This window comes from Chaetodon auriga, chromosome 1 (assembly GCF_051107435.1).
Source record: "Chaetodon auriga isolate fChaAug3 chromosome 1, fChaAug3.hap1, whole genome shotgun sequence".
NCBI classification, from domain to species: Eukaryota; Metazoa; Chordata; class Actinopteri; order Chaetodontiformes; family Chaetodontidae; genus Chaetodon; species Chaetodon auriga.
In genome coordinates, this window is record NC_135074.1 from 4,587,964 (window position 1) to 4,609,264 (window position 21,301).

Sequence of the window (21,301 nt, forward strand, 5' to 3'; positions counted from 1 at the left end):
GTTGGGTCACCGCTAAAAATATCAAACTATTAAAAACTGTAGTTGGAGATAGCTAGCTTGTCATTACTTTGTCCACAGTCCAGTTTTCACAGAAGATAGTTTGTATAACACATTCGTGTCCATTCTCGGAGCAATGAACGGAGACTTTATCAGAGGCAGCAAACACCGGGAGAAATCACTTTATTACACATTCCGCTGTTAAGATCGTTCACGTTCACATTCACATAAATGCAGATGACTAAGACCAACTCAGACATTTCAGTACCCGGCTGCCTTTCACCCTCACATCTGTTCCCAGCACACAGCGGTGTGTTGACAGTTGACGCAGGGAGTGACGCTCCTCGCCCCGCCTTCCTGGGCGGGGCGTGGTGACGTCCCAGACGCAGCCTGGACTCTCGTCGATAAACAACTTTGAGATCAAAACAATCTTTGAGGAAGAGCAGCATAGACCCTTTCTGCACAACGGCCACATCCGAAGAAAACCAGTGTTTTTCGGTCAGGTAAGTCAAAATGTGAACCTCGACACATCACTTAACAACATAGCTTTTTATGAGCCTTGGATTTCATTTCTTTTGTTCTCTAACAGTCATCTTGACGATGTGATGTCCTTGCAGCCTTTGCTTGCTTGTTTTTTGGGCTGAATGTCGTCGATATTGTGAAGTCCTGCATGTTATAGCAGGGCCACATTCTCCACTTGGAAAAACTCACCCAATGCCAGCAGCCGTGATTGCAAGACATGAAGCAACACTTATCTCTGAGCGCAGTCAGCTGTTTGGCTCTGCATATCAAATAAAAGGCCTGCTGAGATGATGCCATGAACAGGGTTTGTTGCATTAATGTGGGTGAGCGGACAGTGTCCCGCAGTGTGTCTGTGTTTACAGGGAGGGGTCCGGCCAGACACGGACAAACAGACAGGGAGGCATCCAGACAGCAGGAGGGGAAAACACGGGTCTATTTATGGATCTGTGTTTGTCTTAACCGACAACAGCAAACATTTAGCAATCCATGTAATATATGTGCAGTATACCATGCTATATTAAAGCCAGAATGTATCTTACCTGATGACACTTTCAACAGCTGAGGGAAAAAAGGCCTTCTGCGATCGCTTTTGCGATCAGCTGATAGAAAGATTAAATAAGTGATTATTGCACCCACATTTAAACCTTCACACACTGTGTTGGATAAATGGGATGAGGCCAGTGTCTTTGACTACTTCCACTTATTGTGACAGCAAGAAGTCTCAGTTTTAGTGAATGGCGAAATAGTGTACCACTGATTAATGTCTAATTAAAAAACAAAAAGACTGAAATATCTTTGTCCATGAGTGACATGGGGACCTGTTCCAAGGACTGACCAACAAACAAACAGTGTTTCCCATAATGCCAGAGGTGTGTGGCATTAGTGTCACGGGGTAACCATCAACGTCCTTACTTCGAGGAAGAAACCTAAACCAGCATCACACATTATATAATATTGCTGCAGTCAGTGGAATTCCAGCCTCTTGTGTCATGGTGCTCTTTCAGCTGTTTCACGTCTAAACTGACCCCACGTCACAAGCACGTAACAGGCTCGGCCTTCTGCAGCAGACAGGTGGAAGGCAGCTCTGTGGGGTGTTTCCTGTGACGGCCACCAGGGGGAGCCATTTGCAAAAGACCCTAGCAGTGAGGAAGTGCAGGAAGAGGAGGTTACTCAGATTAACCCGGCGGTGCTCCCTTTAAAATCCAATTAAAACTATGAATCCATTTCATGTCATCTGACGTGAAACTTTCACTCCGCTGTTCCTTCGGTGCTTTCTTGCCCTTCAGCTGCTTGCTGTTGTTCATTTACAGACTGCGACAGAGGCGTCAAGATGATCGGAAAGATTCTTTCTCAGCTGCTTGGGAGCGCTGTCGAGGATTTTGAGGGAGACAGCGACACTTACGAGGAGCTGATGGAGTTTGAGGAGGGAGGATGGGTCATTGTTAATCTCCCAGGTGAGAGACAGACCCTGCTACAGGGTCGTCAGTATGTTATTCGCATGGATATCATTTAAAATGATCTTGGTCCAGTGAAGGTCCTGGGATGAAACCTGATCTGTTCCTCATCCTGTACAGAGAATCAGCTGCTATCGGCCCCTGAGGTGGATCCCCTCGAGAACCTCCTGATCGAGCACCCCAGCATGTCTGTCTACCAGATGAGATGCAGGGCCAGTGGAGCAGAGGAGGAGGAGGAGGAGGAGGGCTCTGATGAAGACGAAGAGGACACCACCAGGTTACTGTCCAGCTACACGTCCAGCTCACACACACATTTGTCCAAAATGAACATCCACTGACCGATTCACATCACGTTTTGCAATTGTATTTTAACTTAAATCTAAAACTTAAACGCCATTATAAGTAAAAGCCCTGCATTTAGAATCTTAAGTACAGTTATGGGATAAATATTATTTACTCACCCACCCAGTTACAATCAGTGTTGTGGGTAATGCATTACAAAATTAACAGGTTATAGTAATATATTACTTTTAGCAGTAACATTATACTGTGCTACTAATAAGATTTAAGTAATGTTATTACAATGGCTATATAAGGTAATGGATTACCATCAGCAATTAAGCATTCAGCAACTCTAACCAACGTCAGATGTGTGTGAGCATGTAATAATACAGAAGTAGTGTAATCAGTAACACAGACATTAATATTGTAAAATAATCATAGACTAGGTCACATCTAGCCTGAAGATCATGAGTGTGTTGAGAAGATGCACACATCTAATGTTACTCACCACTGTAAGAGTGTAGTAATGTGGCTGATTGCCCTGTCATGGACACAGATGTCATGGCAACTGTCTGAGCCTTGTCTGCCTCAGTTCCATGCTGGTCCTGTTACTAAAGGTGCTGACAATGACATTCATTAACTGATTCAGTATTATTTTGTTATCACCAATCGTTGAATAAAAATCAGATGCAGACCTTTTATAAGTTTGAGGACCTCTGCTCCTTAAGGAGCATGGACTTTTATGCTTAACTAACAAACAATTTTGGGCCACTTGAGTTGTGTTTGGGGTGGCTCAAATGTATTTACACAACTATAGTCAATGGTGAACACACAATTATCAAGACTGTTTTAATGCTGATGTTAACTGTAGTCCTAAGATTGACCTTTTGACAAGTGTCCTCACATTTAGGTCTAAATATGAAATTGGTTTTCACAAGGTTTGAAGAGCCACGTGCTGAGAGCTGGTGCACGGTGATACTTATCTCTCATATTGTATTTCACCTAATGTTTCATAAACACATACTGCAACATGTCTGTCTGCTGTGTTTGTCCAGGCCAGTGGCAGTGAGGCGGCACATATCTTGGCGTCTGGCCGCCTGGGGAATTCCTCTACCCTGCAACATCCATCTGCTGGCTGTCCAGAGGGCCAGGATCCAGGCTGAGCGCAAGAAGCTGAGCCGCAGCGCCCTTCACAGGCAGAACCTGGCTAAGACACGATTCTCCGCGGTCGAGAAACGCTACGGCCACTTCAAGCAGCCCTGCCAGCGCCTCTGCAACTACTGAACAGGAAGGATGGAGCTGCCAGTGAGGGGGTGTGTCTCAAGTTGCCTCCACCACAGCACAGTGTGCAGCACAGTGCCTTTACTCTGATTTACTCAGGTTTTTCACCATTGTTTCAACTCACATAGTTAATGCTGCATATCCAGAGATTCACCACTTCCTGTGCTGTAAAATGATCCAACATCTGCCAAATGAACCTCAGCAGCACAAGTGTTTGTTTGGATTTGAATACAGGCAACCTGCACTGTGACCCTCACGTCTGAAACCACTGAGAACCACGAACCTCCATCTCCTGAATGACACCGTCGGCCCCTCAGGGCGGAAAGCATTAGTAACAAACACAGTTAGTTTCAAAGTAAAGCCTTTGTACATTATCAAAGGAGAAGAGTTGAGTAGTAGTGTAGAATGATTAGATAAACTGTAAGTGAGAGAGAGAGAGTTGGAGGTGTGTGAATGTTATTACATTTTTTTTTTTTTTACTCTTACAGTGTGTGACACTGAACCAAATCCAAACCTGGAGAATACTTTGCTCTAAATTACGATGCAGTTGGATTATGGCACATTTGGATTAGTTATTTCTTGCTTGGGTTCAGTATGTAATGTATAATGTGCCTCATCTTAAGACGTTCTCGTGACAAGTGTGTTAAAAGTGAATTTCATACCACATTGACCTGTACAGTATTCATGTTGTGCAAAAATATAATCATCCTCTGTGAATTTCCTGAGCTCAATGTTGCTTTTGTTTCGAATTGAGTCTTAAGGAAAACTTACAAAACTCCTCTTCATGTTTTGTACTGAGTCTACCATTTTGTACTTTTCAGCAAGTATTCACTCTTTCACGTTACACAAACAGTTCTTTTTAGACTCACGAGTGTAAATACAATTGAATATTATGTTTTTCTATATGTAAGTATTTATAAAATGTACAAAAAAATGCAAATAAATCTTGTTTTCTTAAGGTGGTGGCTGAATGTGTTTTAATGTGGCATTACATGCAGTTACCATCCAGTGGAATTAAACATGTGTAAGGCACCGCGGTGTTGACAGAAAACCTCTCATTTTAGGAGGTTGTGTCTCTTTCCCATAAACCTCTTCACTCGCTCAGGGTCGACTGCATTGGCCCAGTGGCCACCCTCCTTGAAATGAGAACCGATGATCATCCCGTTTGCATCAAGGTAGCGTTCGATGTTGTCATCAGTCACTCCGGAACCTATGAGCACTGGGATTCTCACAGACTGGGAAACCTCTGCAGGAGCGAAGAAACAGTGGAACAGGAGTAAACTGTTAGTTACACAAATGCATGAGACAATTTCTTCTCCTTCCTGAATGTAAATGTTGAATAATGTCACCCACAGTTTGTTTGAGAGGCTGTGACACACACAGTAAACTTTGGACACAGTAGAAGCCAACCTCCACACTGGCATGTGAGCTGTCTGACCTCTGCCTGCATGTTTGTGTTAACTACACAGAGAGCATGTGTGTGTGTGTGTGTGTGTGTGTGTGTGTTTGTGTGTTTGTCCTCATGTGTGACAGCACACACGTGTATGAATCCAAGGCTGGGTGTCTGTTCAGCTCAAAGTGTTTACAGTTTTGTATGTCATGTTGGAGACAGTGCTTAAAATAGAGGCAGGGGTGTTACTGTGAGAGTGACACGGTCCAGATTTCAGACCCACTGACCCTCAGCTGATACAAACCCCGGGACCTTTCATCACTGCCTCACTGTCCACTGATTAAGTCTCTAACGGAAGAATTATTCAAATTCCAGTAGAAAACCACATGTACAAATACTTAATTGCAAGTAAAAATCCTGCATTCAATGTTTTACTTGAGTAAAAGTACAGAAGTAGTGTCAGCTAAATGTAGTCAAGTATTAAAAGTGCAGGAACTCATATAAACTTTCCTCTTTCAGAATATTATTGGATCATTATTACCAATATGTATCACAGGTAAACAGCTTACATGACATACAAACCTGGAGATGGAGCTCATTTGAACTACTTCACATGCTGCATATTTTTAACATGATCATATGTAATATACAGTGTAAAATCTGATTCTGAAAGTGAGCAGTAACAACAGCTGTCAATTAAATGTAGTGCAGTACATACAATACTGAAACTCACAGTGGTGAAAGAAGTATTCAGAAAAGTGGAAGAAGCAATTCAACAATTCAAAAACACTCAGTTACTTCAAGTCCTGCAGGAAAATCTGACTTCAGTAAAGGTACTGAATAGTATTAGCAAAACATATTTAAAATAAGATAAAGTACTTGTTTTATGTTTTTTGTAAAGTAAGTCTATGCTGCATGTAGATCTTAGCCTCCAAAGTCACTCCAAGTCATTATAGCTGAATGAATTGATTTGTCGGCCACCAACAAGCCATGAACATATTGACGTATTATACACCTTATGAAGTTGATAAAGCCAAACTTATTATGTAGCAGTTGTTTATTTCCCAGTGGATAATGGAGTAACGGTACTATTATTACTGTTTTTTCTTTTTTCTTGTCATATTTCTGTCTGTCTGGTGACTGTTAGTCCAACGTTCACTCTCCTTCTAGCTCGGTTTTGATCTCCACTGGCTACTGAGAACAAAGATCTGCCTCGTCGGCTGCTAAAACGTTCGCCCGCTAACTGTGTCTGTGTGCTGCGCTGTGGTGGATGTACAGCTGGCTTGTCAGAGCTATTTTTAATGAAAACAGCCATCTGCTGAAAGTGATACAAATGGAGCACCGGTTTGGCTGACTCCATAATCCAGAACACGTGAAATGAGGATGAATGATCCTAAGAACATCCTGTCATGGCCTCTTGCTCTCACTTACTAAATTCAGGTTTGTGTCCACTTGAAAAAATAAGGACAGTTTTCACTAACTGCTCAATGCTCTGCTATGTTCACCAGCTAGTCACTGCATTACCCATTGCTTTCTTCTATTGATTAGAGGAAAGAAGCAGACAAAAGTCCACACACTACACTAACAGCTCTAAAAGGCATTGACGATGCCTGATGAAAAGCTCTGTTCAGATCCAAATGTTGCTCAATTAAAATTGCTGGGTGCTGTTACTACAGTGTGCATATTTTTGTCTGATTCTTGCTTCTAGTTTGTGTTTTTTAATCCAGTACCTGGATTTTTTTGGATGTGTATACCTTACACCCACCCACACTTGTGACAGTGAGCCAGCATGGACAACACCTGGAACCTGAAACTGAAGCAGCTAAATGGAATTCAGTCATTTTATTCTGTACACATGTGGCAGAATGTCCTCTATGAGGCTGATACTGTGAAAAGATATTAATAAGTACAGCTTTAACTAAAGTGCTTGAGTACGTGTACTTACAGCGCACCACTGGAAATGTAGTAGCTGTGTGTGTAACACAAAATGAGAGCATTCAGTAAAAGCAAAGTCTCTCAAAACTGTACTTAATTCTTAAACTTTCTCTTTCTACCACTGGATTTACCTTAGAGTCAGTCATCATTAAGGGCTGTAACGAATTCTACATGATTCAGGTGCACTCCCACAAATGTTAACCTTACTGTGTGTGCTTGTATGCATGCAGGTGAGCTTGAATAATGAAAATGACTGTCCAGCACCATCCCCTGTAAATCAGGCCATCCCTTCAATTCTGAAAGGCATACAGAGTGAGTGAAATGTTTGCTGCTCAGTGTTCATGGGTAGTTGAGCCAGCAGTTACTTGGTCAGGTGCTGAGGCTTCTTTTAAAACTCTACGAAACATTCTCACCCAGAGTTTAGACGACTTAATGTCCATTAATACTTTACTGTATATGGTGTGTGAGGGGGAAAGACAGAGTGAGTGTGCATACAGCATTCCTAAACTGACCACAGTGCAGTCCAGACTCAGATGGGTGACTGCTGATCACTGGTCTGAATGACCAACAGAGGACAGTGAACAGTGCTGTCAGTGAGGGTGTCCTCTGGTGGACAGACAGGACAGTGATGTGGAATTAATCACACAGTGTATAAGGCTGTGGTACCTCTCAGATCTGCTTTTGTTGATCTTATTTAATTATTGATTGAATACTTTTAAGGTTTTTAACATTTTATAGATGAACTGATTAATTAAATATATCAGTATCGAATCAATCAAATGAATGCTGAAACAAGCTGACCAGGATTGTTAAGATGTCGCTGTTCTGTTTTTATCTTGTGGACATGTTGGGTCTATATTTTTCTGGATGAGACCACCACCAGACATTGTCCTGGCCTCAGTTGGACATTAAAGTTGTATTCTATTCTATTCTATGTTGAAAAAAGCCATGAGTCGCAGCCCTATATTGCTATCCAAGAGTGTCAAGCTGTGTGATCAAAGCCAGCGTTCCTTGCAGCAGCGTGTGGCTGCTGGTTGTATGGCGTGTGGAGTTCCTGTACCTCTGAGCTCCCGGGGGTCAGCCTGAACTCCAGTGGCTGTTCCTGTGATGATGAGTCCATCAGAGAGGAAGAACTCTGCGGCACGTGCCATCTCCTCGATGCTAACATCTGATGTCAGGGCATGGGAGCTGGGAAAACACACACACACTATGATGCACAGGCTGAGTAAAAGTAGCTGGAGATAAAACTGAGACTAAATCTGGACAGTGTGCTGAGACCAGGGTGAAAATGAATGAAAATTAAATACACTGTAAAACTGACTTAAAACTGGGACCAAGAACAGCAGCAGGACATCAATTCCCTAAACCCTGATCATCCATCAAACTTCCAAACTCATTAAATATTTCATTTCAAAATATAAAGTGGGAGTTACTGAAGCATCAGCACTGCAGAACGCTGATCTCAGCCTATATTTTCCAAACTTAGAAAACACAATAAAGAGCTGACTCTTTCTCTACAAGGAAGAAGAAGAAATGTATCAACCATCTCTCTCTTACTTAGAGAAAAGTACAGGAATTTGTTGAGCAGCTCTCAAGTGAGCACATGATTAATCTCATGTAAGAGACAGAATAACCAATTGGAGACAAGGACGTAACCCACATCTGTGACATAGTTCACTCTTCCTTCAAGAATCCTTACATTTTAATGAGTTATATGTTATCCTGCACAAGCCTATCTGGATTCAATCTTAAATTAGTTCATTTCATTTGAGTGAAATCCTTCATATTTCCATTCGCAATAAGCATGTGAAGCCTTACATTTTTAAGAATGTATGAATGGAGGTAAAATGGTAAGAAATAGACTGACATGAGAACAAAAGTTAAACCAAACTGAAGCAGGAAGAATATTCAGCTGCACCTCAGAGAAAACACAGTATGATAAGATGGAATTTACGACCACACTGAGTGCATCGAAAGTGACCTAAAACAAAATGAATGGCAGCTTTATTTTCATCATGAGCACTCCTGAGACCTGCAAAAAGAGCAGTGTCGCTCCAAAAGTGCATTTGGAGAATGTGTTAAATGAAAGCAGCAGTTGCAAATATTTGGATTAAAGTACCCAACTCTGAATTATACGTATGTCTTGTTCCAAATATATTGTCCCCTCGTTCCAAAACGTCATTCCATATTTTACTGTACTTTATTGTACCTTTACTGGACAGTGTAGAAACAAACAGGAAGTGAGGGCAGAGAGTGGGATGACATGCATCTAAGGTCCTCTGCTGGAATCAAAACAGGAACAATGTGGTCAGCCCGCCTCTGGTACTTAATTTAAGAGCATTTTTAAGACAAAAGAATTTTGATAAATGAGTTTTATTCGTTTGTGAGTGAGAGCAGTGAAGGATTTTGTCTTAAATCTTTCACTTTAATCAGCAGTTTGATAAATACAGTCCCTGATGTCCTACACAAAGTGTCCAGATGGTGATCTCACCTGTGCTTCTTCTTGATGTCGGTGAAGATCTGCACATGCTCAGCTCCAATCTGTTTGCGGTACCTCAGTAAGTCCCCGGCGCAGGCATTCAGGAGGCCCTCGTCAGCCACGTGAGAAAAGACAAAACCCTCAGCCCTGATGAAATCCAGACCTGTGGCCATACAGTAACATTATAATGCTGTAGCTCACCGGTAGCCATTGTGTCAGACATGGCTACATTTTGTCCAAGTCTGGAGTAGCTGACCGTTGTTACTTTGGCCATGATAGCACATAATTGAAGACCTCTGTTCTGTCCTGAAAGCTTTGGCTACAGATGATAGCAGCCTCATATATAGAACAAATATAATTTGACAGATGCAAAGACTGAACCTGAGGCCAGAGCTATGGCCAGTGCCTGCTGGTTAGCAGACGACAGTATTTGCACTCCGAGCGGCAGGGATGGACAGACGCTTCTCACAGCAGAGCACACTGCAGTCATACAGGCACACACCTCAGGGCCCACAGAGAAGGAGTAAGGGATATCATGCATGTTCTCAATGATCAGACCATCCTGAAAGAGGGGTTCACAAGCAACAGTCACCAGCTTTCCTGGAAAGACTTCAGGTGTGTAAGGAATTCACAGAATGTGCAGTAACTTACAACTCCTGCATCGCGGTAGATTTCTGCCTCCCTGCAAGCTTCTTCAGTGATCTGGGACATTTTCATACAACCCAGCGGGGTGCCTGAGACAGACAAGAAACTTCGTCACACACAGCATGAGACATCGTGGACTATAGGTCCCACATTTCAATCCACTCACTACAGTTTAGAGAGAACATTTATGTTTCACTTAATTATGCTAATTTGAGAGTTATAGTTACTAGGTAGTTACTTGATAAATTGTGATAAAGCATGATACTTTGTTTTAGATTAAACTACAGTAAAGCATTTTAAATACACTTCACATACACCAAATGTAACAGCAAAATGCTAACTTACTAACACATCAATGCCTGGGAAAAAATAATAATGTAATATATAACAGTATAGCATTAGCTGGGGCCATTTTTCTGCATCAGTAGTTTTACTTTTGATACTTTGAGGAGCTTTTGCTAAAAACGCTGCACTCTTCAGTAACATCCTCAGTACAGGAGTGGTCTTACAGTGTGGACCTGCTGCTTGTACGGGCTACTTCCCCACCACTGAGAACAGGTGAGTGCAGTCTGAGTTTACCTGGTAAGGCTTTGACATGGACCATTCCAATGACCACGGATTTCAGGCGCCCAAAAAGGTCCACAAACTTCATGTTTCCGTTTTTGTGAAGAAACCAGGGAAACAAAATATCTCGCTTTTGGTCTTTCTAAGCACGGGGGTCACGTGACTGGTCAAAGGTCAACTTTATTTGACCAAAGATAATGTTTAAAAAAAATTAAACCAATCAAGCCGCTAAGAAAACATTGTTTATCTTACACTACCTCAGCACCTGGATCAAAAAACGATTTTAGTAGTTCGTTGAGGAAAAGGGTTGCGGAGTTGCAATGGGGGGTAAGTATGGCAACCCATGAGGGAAATGGACGCCGACAGACGCATCCGCAGGCTAACATAGTTCATTTTTGTGTTAAATAATTGATGCGCCCAGAGTAACAGTGAGTGAGAATCAAATATGGAGTTCACCGACTGAGAAGGCTTAATTATTTTACAATATCTGAGTCGTGTTATGTTTTATTTTAGGCTTAATCCAGAGGAGTACGGCTTTGTTTACATCTGACAGACTAGCCACGCGGTGCCTGAACACTTCCTGTTTGAAAGCGCCGCCCCTGCAGCTGTCACCGACAGCAGTCACGCCTCCCGTTTATAAACTTATTTTTCCATTTCTTTAGTACAATATAAACTCACTATATGACACGCGTAGGCTTTGCACATGCCACAGGTGTCATACTGTGGTGAATGGAGTTAAAATTAATCTGATAAGAAGCGGCGGAGCTGGCGGTTTAGCGCCAAGTTAAATCTACCCCTCCCTGACGTTGATGCTTCAAGTCATCTGTTCCCGACAAGGCGCCAGCTCAGAGGAACTAGCCCGGCCTGGAGTCACACACACAGCACCTCTGAGTCTGAGCAACAGGCGGTGAAATTACGCGCTACTTATTTATTTCTTCGACGTGGATTAGAGTGAACTTCAAGGGCAGAATCTTGAGGTGAGTCGCTGAAACGAACTTAATCACTGCGTCGAGTTAACTAGTTAAGCTAGCTTGAGCTGCAACTTTTGTCATGTTAGCTAAGTTGAGTTAAATGCTGGCTAAACCGGAACATGTTTGACTGCTGTTAATGAATTAAAAAGTTTGTGTGGATGCTCATACGTAAAAGTCGCTTGTGTTCGCGGCGTGTTCGGATTGATTTGCGATTACTGTTTAATGCTCAATTGGGAAATAGGTGCCCTAGTTGCGCCTATGTCTTTCGGCCATTATGTGGCGAGCCATCTGTCCAAAGTTGGTGGGGGAAAATAACTAAGTTCCCCTCTAAAATACGCCAAATAACAACGTTAAGTAGCTAATGTATTGTCTGTTGTTTGTCACCGACTAATTTCACGAACATGCTTGCATTGTGTGGTACTTTAGGCGACTTTTAACATTGCGTACCGTTTCCATTTCCCCGCGCTAGACTGAGTTGGGCTTTGTCAGGAGGAGGGAGTTTAGAGTGGGGGTTGGGAGTGAATGATTGTGTTTTCTTAAACCCCAAAATAAGACTTAAAACATTTCTCATTCACAGGTTTACTCCGAAACGGACACACATCCCTCTGAGTATAATGCTGGGGAAACGGTGAGTTTCATATTTATTTCGACCACGGTTCTTTGAAGCTCGTCAGTCCAAGTGTGTGACGACAGAGAGAAAAGTTGATGGCACTTTAGCCATCCGGGCGGTTAGCTTCTTGCTATAGCACCTTATTTTGACCACATGAACAGGTTTATCCAAGCTTGTTAAAGTGTTTTATGTCTACTCTGGACTCTTAGAGCTGCGTTGTTATTTTGTGTTGTTACAGGGAAGAGACACAACCGAAGTCTGTTGCTCCCGAGGCGCCCAAGATAACTACAGTACGACCGAGAAAGAGGAAGGCAGATGTTGCTATTGTAAGTAGTCTGAAAGGCTTGCAGGCTAGCTTATAACTGGCTGGAACCCCATTTTCAGCTGCAGCTAGGTTTGCAAATGTAGGCCTAATTCAATAATCCAGATCTAAAACTGGTGTCAGCTATGTTCAGCCTTGCTTGCAGGTAACATTGTCTTGTGCTCCCTTGAAGTATACAGAATGATGCAGCTGATATTGACTTTTCTTGCATTTATTAGTGCTTCTTATGGGTGCTTACAAAGCAAAACACCACAGGACAGGATTCAGTCTGTGCCTTTCACAAACTCTTATCTGCAGTGGAAATTCATCTGGTTGGACCAGCTCTGTGCTGTCTGTGAACTGAATCAGAGGCAAAATAACTTCATTTTCCTCCTTTGTTTCCTTTCTCAGTGTTTACAAGATCTGGATGATGAGGAGGTAGCAGAGATGACGAAGAAGAAACAGCGTGACTGTGAGGTAGGCATGGTTGTCTTTTATCACTAAGTGTCAGGGTGTGCGTAATGGAGCCGGCTGCATCGCTGTCATTGCCAACTGCATCCAACTACCTCAGAAAACACCTGACATTATCATAATGAACATTAACACCAAACATGGCTATTGGTAGTAATCACGCCTGTCAGGCTACAATGTCAGTATTGTGTAATTTTGGCTGCACATTCTCATTGTTGTGCAACTAGCTTGCTATAGCTTTAATAACATATCAGCCTAGCTGTGTGGAAGAAATGCGCAATGAGTGTTTGACAGCGTTCACAGGGGCAGGCAGGCTTGTTTCAGGCCTGCCACAGATATCACATTTTTTTTCTTTTCTGCCAGAGCATTTGATATATTGATTACTCCCAAAGAGGGAGGATTTCACCAAATATAACAAAGGTCTCAGTTCTGTTAGTGTATCCATGGCCTGGTCAGTCTCACAGACTTACTCTCTTGTTCTCTTTCTTTCATCTCTCTCTGCTATCCCTCTTCGCCATGAAGCTGGGTTGGAGTCCTGATCCTGTTTACACAAGTCCACACAGGTGGATCCCCACACCTGATCAGGAAGAAGACCAACCAGTTGCCCTAATAAATGCAGGCTTCCCCCACTATGTCTTTAACAACATATTTGCAACCCCTGTACACTGTGCCCCACTTCCCGCTCTGTGGTGAGTAGACCTACTGCTGTTGTGTGTTTGATTATCGCAGGTTGGGCTCAATATCATTCAGCTACCCTTGTTGTCTCTTGTATATATAAGTTAAGCGTAGGCAAAGAGGCCTAGGCTTCACAGCGTTCACTTTTCCATTTTCCTTGGACGTATATCTGTCCAAGGAAAAGTTTTCATTGTGCCTGTCTCTGTTTTGTTATCAGCTGGGCCAGTAAGGATGTGGTATGGAACAACATGTTGGAGAAGGATAAGAACTACACCAGGGATGTCCACATGATGGAGAACCATCCTCATCTGCAGCCCAAGATGAGGGCAATTCTCCTGGACTGGCTCATGGAGGTCTGTAGCATGTCTTGGTGACCAGTAGGATGCCTCTTTTGTCAACACCAAAACATAATAACTTTCATTTTGGAAAAAGACTTGCTTTAACAATAACTGTGATAAGGGCTGTATGGTAGTGACGTGAGACCTGATCAGACTGATGCGAGATCTGAGGTCTGTTTCTAAAGAGTACTGTATATATTCACCCCTTAATGCTGTATGGCCTGTGGACGGGCTGTGGAGTGTTCAGTGCTCTGGCCGTCTATATACACAACTTCTATGTTTAAGTTTCTACTCATGCCACACATAATCGAAAAGAATCTTGTGATTTGATTGTTGCAACCCATTGCAAGATACAATCACAACCGCAGGTGCAGTCAATGCCACCAACAAACATCCGATTATAAAATTGAGGAGACACACTGAAGCCTCATAGTAATCCAACAACCTGCAACACTGACAAAACCGGTCAGGTGACATTGGCAAAGGTCCCCATGATCCAGCCCAGTCAAGCTGTTTTATCTTTTCAAATTAGCCAGCAGACATAATAATCTATGTTTTCTCCCTTATAACTCCAGCAAGCATGCACTCACAGGCGACATTTTGGTCTCAAGATGGTCGCTGCACTCTGACCCTTTGATTGACACCTCACTTGGCCAATTAAGATTTTCCATTTCACCTCTACAACCTTGCTGAAAGGAAGGACCCTGTTCTCTTCTTTTGTCTAAAGATTGAGCCAGTTGCAACCGATTGGGCAGATGATGGGTACCTCATATAGCCGATGACATTTGAAAACTAGGATATGCAGCTTCAGTGGGCATTTTACAGCCAAATCAAGGAATTCAGCTTTTGCTTGTTTAGTTAGTTAGTGGAGAACACCTAGACATACCATTAGAAAGACATAAATGATATATTAATTTCTGCGGTATTCTTATTGAACCTAGCGGAGGGTAAGGCTTCATGCTGTGGTCCCACGGTGTTGTCCAGCTCATAAGGCCCAGATATAGTCATCTGCAGGCACCTATTTGTAAAAAAATACCCACCACAAATTCACATTTTCGAGTTTATTCAGCTTTAAACCACTTCTGAATCTTGTCGCTGCATCTTTTTGTGAAACATTGTGTGGAAATATGAAGAAAAATCAAACTCATTCACTGACATTTTCATTTTTTAAATAAAATATTCTAAATTAGGAATGACTCGAGTCAGTGAGTAGCAACAAGGCTTTGCCATGAGACAAGTTTCTCTCGACGGAATACATTTTGCTCCATAATTATTGTGAGCTTCCTGAAACCATTTCTTGTCCCTCGTTCCCTTACGTAAGCAAACCGACTTGTGGATATGGTCTGAAGTCAGTGGATGTCACATCATCAGTGATGTTCTGTTTGCTTTTATGTTTTAGGTGAGTGAAGTGTACAAACTGCACAGGGAGACATACCACCTTGCTCAGGACTACTTTGATCGCTTCATGGCTACACAGAGAAACGTGTTCAAAACAACACTGCAGCTCATAGGCATCACGTGTCTCTTCATTGCTGCTAAAGTAGAGGTAAGAATGGCTGGACTGTGGAATGGTCAGAATCTGTGGTCTAGTCTTGGTTGTGGGTTTGCTTTAAGTACATCACGGTAGTTGTATTTCCCCCCTCTTCGACGACGACGACGATGATGATGATTAGTCATTCTAATGCTCGTCCCATGTTTTGCCTCTCCCAGGAGATGTATCCTCCCAAGGTCCACCAGTTTGCCTATGTTACAGACGAAGCCTGCACTGAAGATGAGATTCTCAGTATGGAAATTATTATTATGAAGGTAAGGAACACACACACACACACACACACACACACACACACTACTTGTTGATGCCCGACACATTAGTATGTACTGCTCTGCATCTGTCCTAGACTCACATGCCCAGTCTACTTCGACTGATGGAGTTAGTTATAGTTGAACTTGGCATGTAAACAGTGTGGATCTTGTAATCACTGGCCTTAAGTCACAGAAAGCACTAACAGCGTTTTTTTAATACATTTTTATTGCATGATTTTGGAGCACGTCTGTCCAAAAGGTAGTTGTTTTGGAACTGCAGAAAATCTTGAATTAATGTAGACTTAGTTTGGTTTGGTCATATTGCTGTTGATGATGGAGAAGCAAAACCAACAGCAACAGCTTGTCTGCTCTTTCTCTTTTTCAAACACAGGAGCTGGAGTGGAGTCTCAGCCCACAGACTCCCATCTCCTGGCTCAATGTTTACATGCAGGTGGCCTACTTGAAAGAGACAGACGAGCTGCTCATCCCCAGATACCCCCAGGCTACCTTCACACAGATCGCAGAGGTAGGTTTTGTGTGTGTGAGTTATATTTTTTATTTTCTTACTAATAAATTGATATATCAATTAGATTCATCATTAATATAGAGCAGTGGTAGAAATAGCAGTGTTCCAGGTCTGCACAGCGCTTTTTAATTTGACAGACGTTTCAGCTGTGTATGTCTTCATGTGCATTCATGTGCACATGGGGAACCCCTCCTACCTTTCTTTAAGAAATTTTCACCTTTGACTGGTGTCCTTTTTCCACGTCTCATTCAGTATGACTGTGTTTAAGCAATGCTGGACAGACTTATTTCTCACCCGTGATGTTTGACATTGAAAATTTTGCTTCACATTGGAGTTAACTGGATGCTGAATAGTGTAATTGTCTCTTGTCATATGTCCTTGTTCTCAGAAGTTAGTTATTACTTTAGTTCTAACATCAGTGGTGTTGGGCAAAAGTGCAGGCGGCACCATGAAGTTCATCTTAAATGTTGTCCATTTGATCCCAAGTTGGATTTACTGAATCAAAAACAAAACAAAACTCTACCTTAAAACTACAGAGGGCAATACTTATTTGTAAAAATTCATCTCCACTTTCTCGAAAGTGCAAAGTAGAGCTGCATCATCAGACAGCAGTACCCAGTCAGCAGTATTTTTAGGGCACTGTAAATTCACCTCATTTGCCCAATTGAAGTTTCTAAATATCTTTCTGAATGAGGACTTTATTCAGAGAACGCCAGTGTTAGTCTCACTCTCATCCCTTGGTTTTAAGGCATCACTGACCTGCAGGGGTGATAAACACATGCTTAAGTCACATGGTTAGGTAATCTCTAGATTACAACAGTTGAACTTTTACTGTGTCTCTCTACCATACCTCTACAAAGACACTGTCTTTGTCTCCTGTAGCTTGGACTGCAGTATTTCGAGGCCAGTCTTATAAAAGCAAAAGCCCAGTCCCTGACTTGCCGAGTGAGTGATGAAGTAACACCATTGGCTGGTCGAGTGTTGGAGTTTCCCCATTGACTGATGTACTGAATAGGTGCAAAAGTTAGTTATGTACTATAACTCCAGATTTTATTTCATAGAAGCTTGCTTATGGGATCAGGGCAAAATAGGATGTGGTGTGTGCCCCACTGGGTTCACCTGGTACCCACAAACACCGGCACCCACAGGTGGCTCAGAAACATGACAACACCTGTTGACAGTGGGGGGGGGGGGGGGACATAACTCCTACTGCCGTGAGAAGTGGAGACAATAGTTTACACAGTGTATCAGCCCAGCATAGAGAAGAATAGGAAAGCAAACAGCTCTCTGTGCACTGAGAGGCTGCTGTGTTCAGTGCTCCCCCACAACCTGCGAAAAGCAGAATTTGCATAAATACCACAGGTGAATCTGTTATGGTTTATTAGGAGAACCTTCTTTGTAAGACATATTTTGAGATCTGCTTTGATACTCAAACACAGTTGGTTTTCTGGTTTTTCTAGTTGTTGGACCTGTGTATGCTCGATGTGCGTTGCCTTGAGTATTCCAATGGTGTCCTTGCTGCTTCTGCCCTGTTTCACTTCTCCTCACTGGAGCTGGTGGAAAATGTCTCAGGTAAAAAAAAAAACACAACAAAACAAAACAAAACAAAAAAACCTCAATTGGAGATGTACTCTTCTTGAGCAAAAGTTTTATATTAAAACATCCCAGTATACATAGGTTTTATTTTTAATGCATGTGTTTTCTTCCTGGTGTTGTGCTGGTTGTGTTTGATCGACTCTTTGTTAATCCGTCTGTCCATGCAGCTCTGAAGAGGGTGGAGGTAGAGGAGTGTGTGAGGTGGATGGTGCCATTTGCCATGGCACTGCGGGAGCTTGGTGGGTCGCCTATGAAAACATTCACAGGAATCCCTGCAGATGACATGCACAACATCCAGACCCATGCCTCCTACATTGCATGGCTGGTAAGTGAAATGTTGTGATGAGAAGGCACACTGTGATTTTTCTTTCTCAGTTTTAATATATTTGATGAATGAGAAATGAGGAAAAACTTGGAAAACTTCCTCGATAACTAACTATATAAAATGTCCTTCTGCTTTAGTTGGAACACTGCTAATACAGACCACAGACACTGAATAGCCTATGTCCACCGGAGAAAGAAATGAAGTCAAAGTTTTTTACTGGACAAAATGAATGCATATTGAGTATGACTTCAGTGTGCAGTCGTGTTGCAGTAAAACAACTTGAAAATGAACACAGAGGTACTTGTGGACCTGTTCTACCAGAATGCGGCTGAGTTTGCTAATAACAAAATGACAAAAAGAAAAAGGTTCATAGGATTTCAAAAATCTGCCTTCGTAGAAATGGAACCAAATCTAAAATGTCAATAAAATAAATAATATTCCTGACATCACAGCAGTGAGTGAAGTTTAGAAAGAAAGACCACAGACATCCGTCAGTATCAGTCACTCATTCTGTCCTCCATCCTCCTCCCTCTGCTGCTGATGTGATTGACAGCCTGCAGGTAGAGCTGATGGAGGGAGGAAGGGCTGGTTTGTCTCAGCCAGCAGCTAAGTTTACAAGAATTTGCCAAATTTTTATGATACTCGTCAAACTAAGCTAAAATACAGTTTCTCGGTCAGCAGTAACGTCGACATCAACTGTCTGAAATTTAGTACAGAGAAACCTCCCCTGTTCCACTGCTTCTTGGTGACCGTTCAGTTAATCTGTGTTTTTCTGCTGTGTACAGGACAAGGCCTACTCTTACCAGGATGTGGAGCTGGAACGTCACAGCAACTGCCCTGTCCCATCAGGCGTCCTGACTCCGCCGCTGAGCAGTGAGAAAACTGAAGAGTTGGTCAGAGTGGATGCCACATTGCTGAAAATCAGACCCAGGATGCGTACCCCATCCCCACAACGGCCTCTTCCAAAGTAACGAAACAAACACGGAAGCTGACAAGACGACGCCGAATCCTAATTACGTTTTTACATTATAGCTGTAAAGTGGGAGAAACTCGGATGTGTTGACTCTGAACAGCGACTCTGCAGTACCAGTACACATATGTATTATTGGACTTTCAGTGGGGATACGTTGATGGAAATAGTATTTTCTCCTTTCAGAGTCGCGGTGATTTCTTGGATCCAGATGCTTTTAAATGTCTGTCGTGCTGCACACGCTGACTTTGGTTAAAGTGGGGAAACACTGACACACAGTGAGCAAATAGTTTGCATGGTCCCAACGCCCACAGGAAACTTTCACCCTCCAGTTTGGATGAGAACACAGAGCAAAGGACTGTTAGGGATGGCTCAAGGGGAGATTCTTGTTTTTGAACCCCATTGCAGACAAATGCTTGCATTAATTATCAACCACACCTACATGTAGTGGCTGCCATTTTTATTTTCTATGCAGAGGCCAAATTTAATGGACTTTTTATGGAGTCTCTCTTTAATTTTGTGTGTGTGTGGTGATTGCTGTTTTTAATCTATTAGTGGCCTCATTTGCCCAAAACTATTCCTAGGGTCATATTTGGCTCTATGTGCTGCTATAAAAATGGGCTTTGCATGATGGAGGGGGAAGAGTGTGTGCGTGTGTGTATGTGTGTGCGCGCGTGTGTGTGTGTGTATATATGAAATGGTGTGTTCTTGTTTTTGGTTCTACTCTGTCCATTTTATTGGACAAAACATGGCCATGTTTTGCTAAGGGACCAGTAGCTTGGCTACCGAAATGGACAAGTGAACCAGCCAGGCTTCAGAAGCTAAAGTATTGATTGTATTTAACTTTTATTTTAATCCCAACCTGCCGTTTGTTTCCCCACCACCAAAATGTTAGATTTCTATTTGACTCTTCAAAATAAAATGCTGCTACGTATTTTCCATTAAAGATAGTTTCTGAGGACTCTTTTAATGAAACAATCTTTTGTTGTGTGTTTGAGATTGTTTGTAAAACCATTGTTGGTATGAAATGTTAGTGTTCTTGCATACTGTAGTGTGTACTCCTGCATGTACTGCCTTCGCCTGTTCTCCTTAAGAAATCAGATTCTCACTGGCTTTATTCCACTAGATGTCAGTGTGATGCTGTCCTCTGGAATGCATCCTGTTCTCACCAAGAAATACAAACATGCAACTATACCGCATTGACTGGATCGCATATAAACCAACAAAAAGAAGTATCCACTTCTCACTCAGTTGTCTGTGAATTCAGGGCATGTGTGTATTGCAATGACAGAGCAGAGCTTTCAAGACAAATCCCCCAGAAGTCTTTCTGGGTTGGCTTGAATAAAACCATTCAGGAAAAAAAACCTGTTTAACTTCAAGAAAAAGGATTGAGGAGGGATGACTCTTTCAGGACAGTCATTCAGAAGGTGTTACATATACACGAGGCAGGCCTTTCAATGCATACATGTAGGGCTGGTAATGCCTCTTGCTTTTTATTGTTTGGGGATTTTCTCAGGCCAAAACTCGAGAGCTGCAAGTCTCAGGTCAAGTTTTCAGGGACCCAAGTGTGCACCACAGTCAAGCCTTAATTTTTGTCATTTAGGTGTGACTTGAATCATCAGTCTGCAGCTGCGTGATGGCATCTAAACTTTTGATGCACTTCAACAGGCAGATACATGAAGGTGTTGTGATTTAGAAGAAGAAGAAGAATCGGGGGGAGGCATTCCCCTTTATTGTCACACACACATGCAGCACGGCACACGGAGGTGAAATTTGACTTCCGCCTTTAACCCATCCTGGTCGTCCCTCCTCCGCGGCAGACCAGGAGCGGTGGGCAGCCAGACCGGCGCCCGGGACCCATCCTTCTGCGTCACCATTGGTCAGGTGGTGATCTTCTTGCATGTTTTTAGTGGGGGTATATTTTTACGGAGGATACCCCAGGTGAACACGGGGAGAACATGCAAACCCCACACAGAAAGGCCCTTTTTTTTTTCCTCGAGCAGCAGGCACCGAAGCATGGTGGAGGACACACCCGGTGCCCGCAGCGAGATTCGAACCCGGGACCTTCTTGCTGTGAGGCAACAGTGTTGCCACCGTGCCACGGTGTATTTGGACCCGCAAGTGAACTACAGACAACCGTCCTCTGCTTCACCTTCCTGCATTGTA

At 42.7% G+C, this 21,301-nt stretch overlaps 3 protein-coding genes across 4 annotated transcripts; 2 read left to right on the forward strand and 1 right to left on the reverse strand.

The window, feature by feature from the left end:
- Nucleotides 1-368: 368 nt before the first annotated feature.
- On the forward strand, nt 369-4,498 carry LOC143322301 (tumor protein p53-inducible nuclear protein 2). Of its 2 annotated transcripts, none has more exons than XM_076733456.1 (4): nt 369-500; nt 1,830-1,973; nt 2,094-2,250; nt 3,311-4,498. In XM_076733456.1, exons 2-4 carry the CDS (start codon nt 1,850-1,852, stop codon nt 3,537-3,539), a joined length of 510 nt encoding a protein of 169 aa, XP_076589571.1. In that variant the 5' UTR covers nt 369-500; nt 1,830-1,849; the 3' UTR covers nt 3,540-4,498. The 2 variants fall into 2 exon arrangements, with proteins under 2 accessions (XP_076589571.1, XP_076589655.1); XM_076733540.1 differs by having other exon boundaries at nt 436-500; nt 615-1,973.
- Nucleotides 4,499-4,591: 93 nt separating this feature from the next.
- On the reverse strand, nt 4,592-10,687 carry LOC143325920 (uncharacterized protein F13E9.13, mitochondrial). Its single transcript, XM_076739329.1, has 6 exons — nt 10,565-10,687; nt 9,992-10,074; nt 9,722-9,902; nt 9,353-9,503; nt 7,922-8,049; nt 4,592-4,782 (listed from the first exon to the last, which is right to left on the reverse strand). Exons 1-6 carry the CDS (start codon nt 10,635-10,637, stop codon nt 4,592-4,594), a joined length of 807 nt encoding a protein of 268 aa, XP_076595444.1. The 5' UTR covers nt 10,638-10,687.
- A 727-nt stretch (nt 10,688-11,414) lies between these two features.
- On the forward strand, nt 11,415-20,056 carry ccne1 (cyclin E1). Its single transcript, XM_076736893.1, has 12 exons — nt 11,415-11,526; nt 12,098-12,148; nt 12,369-12,456; nt 12,843-12,908; nt 13,425-13,591; nt 13,795-13,930; nt 15,315-15,461; nt 15,626-15,721; nt 16,110-16,244; nt 17,705-17,816; nt 18,008-18,165; nt 18,951-20,056. The coding sequence occupies exons 2-12, from the start codon at nt 12,135-12,137 to the stop codon at nt 19,134-19,136; spliced, it is 1,305 nt and encodes a 434-aa protein (XP_076593008.1). The 5' UTR covers nt 11,415-11,526; nt 12,098-12,134; the 3' UTR covers nt 19,137-20,056.
- Nucleotides 20,057-21,301: the final 1,245 nt, after the last annotated feature.

Bases quoted from the DNA above. Each gene is read 5' to 3' on its own strand.
- LOC143322301 (XM_076733456.1), top strand. From the start codon at position 1,850: ATGATCGGAAAGATTCTTTCTCAGCTGCTTGGGAGCGCTGTCGAGGAT. The intron at 1,974-2,093 runs GTGAGAGACAGA...CATCCTGTACAG, and splicing joins GGTCATTGTTAATCTCCCAG to AGAATCAGCTGCTATCGGCC. The intron at 2,251-3,310 runs GTTACTGTCCAG...GTGTTTGTCCAG, and splicing joins GACGAAGAGGACACCACCAG to GCCAGTGGCAGTGAGGCGGC.
- LOC143325920 (XM_076739329.1), bottom strand. From the start codon at position 10,637: ATGAAGTTTGTGGACCTTTTTGGGCGCCTGAAATCCGTGGTCATTGGA. The intron at 10,075-10,564 runs GTAAACTCAGAC...TGTCTGTCTCAG, and splicing joins CCATGTCAAAGCCTTACCAG to GCACCCCGCTGGGTTGTATG. The intron at 9,903-9,991 runs GTAAGTTACTGC...CCCCTCTTTCAG, and splicing joins TCTACCGCGATGCAGGAGTT to GATGGTCTGATCATTGAGAA.
- ccne1 (XM_076736893.1), top strand. The intron at 13,931-15,314 runs GTCTGTAGCATG...TTTATGTTTTAG, and splicing joins TCCTGGACTGGCTCATGGAG to GTGAGTGAAGTGTACAAACT. The intron at 18,166-18,950 runs GTAAGTGAAATG...TGCTGTGTACAG, and splicing joins CCTCCTACATTGCATGGCTG to GACAAGGCCTACTCTTACCA.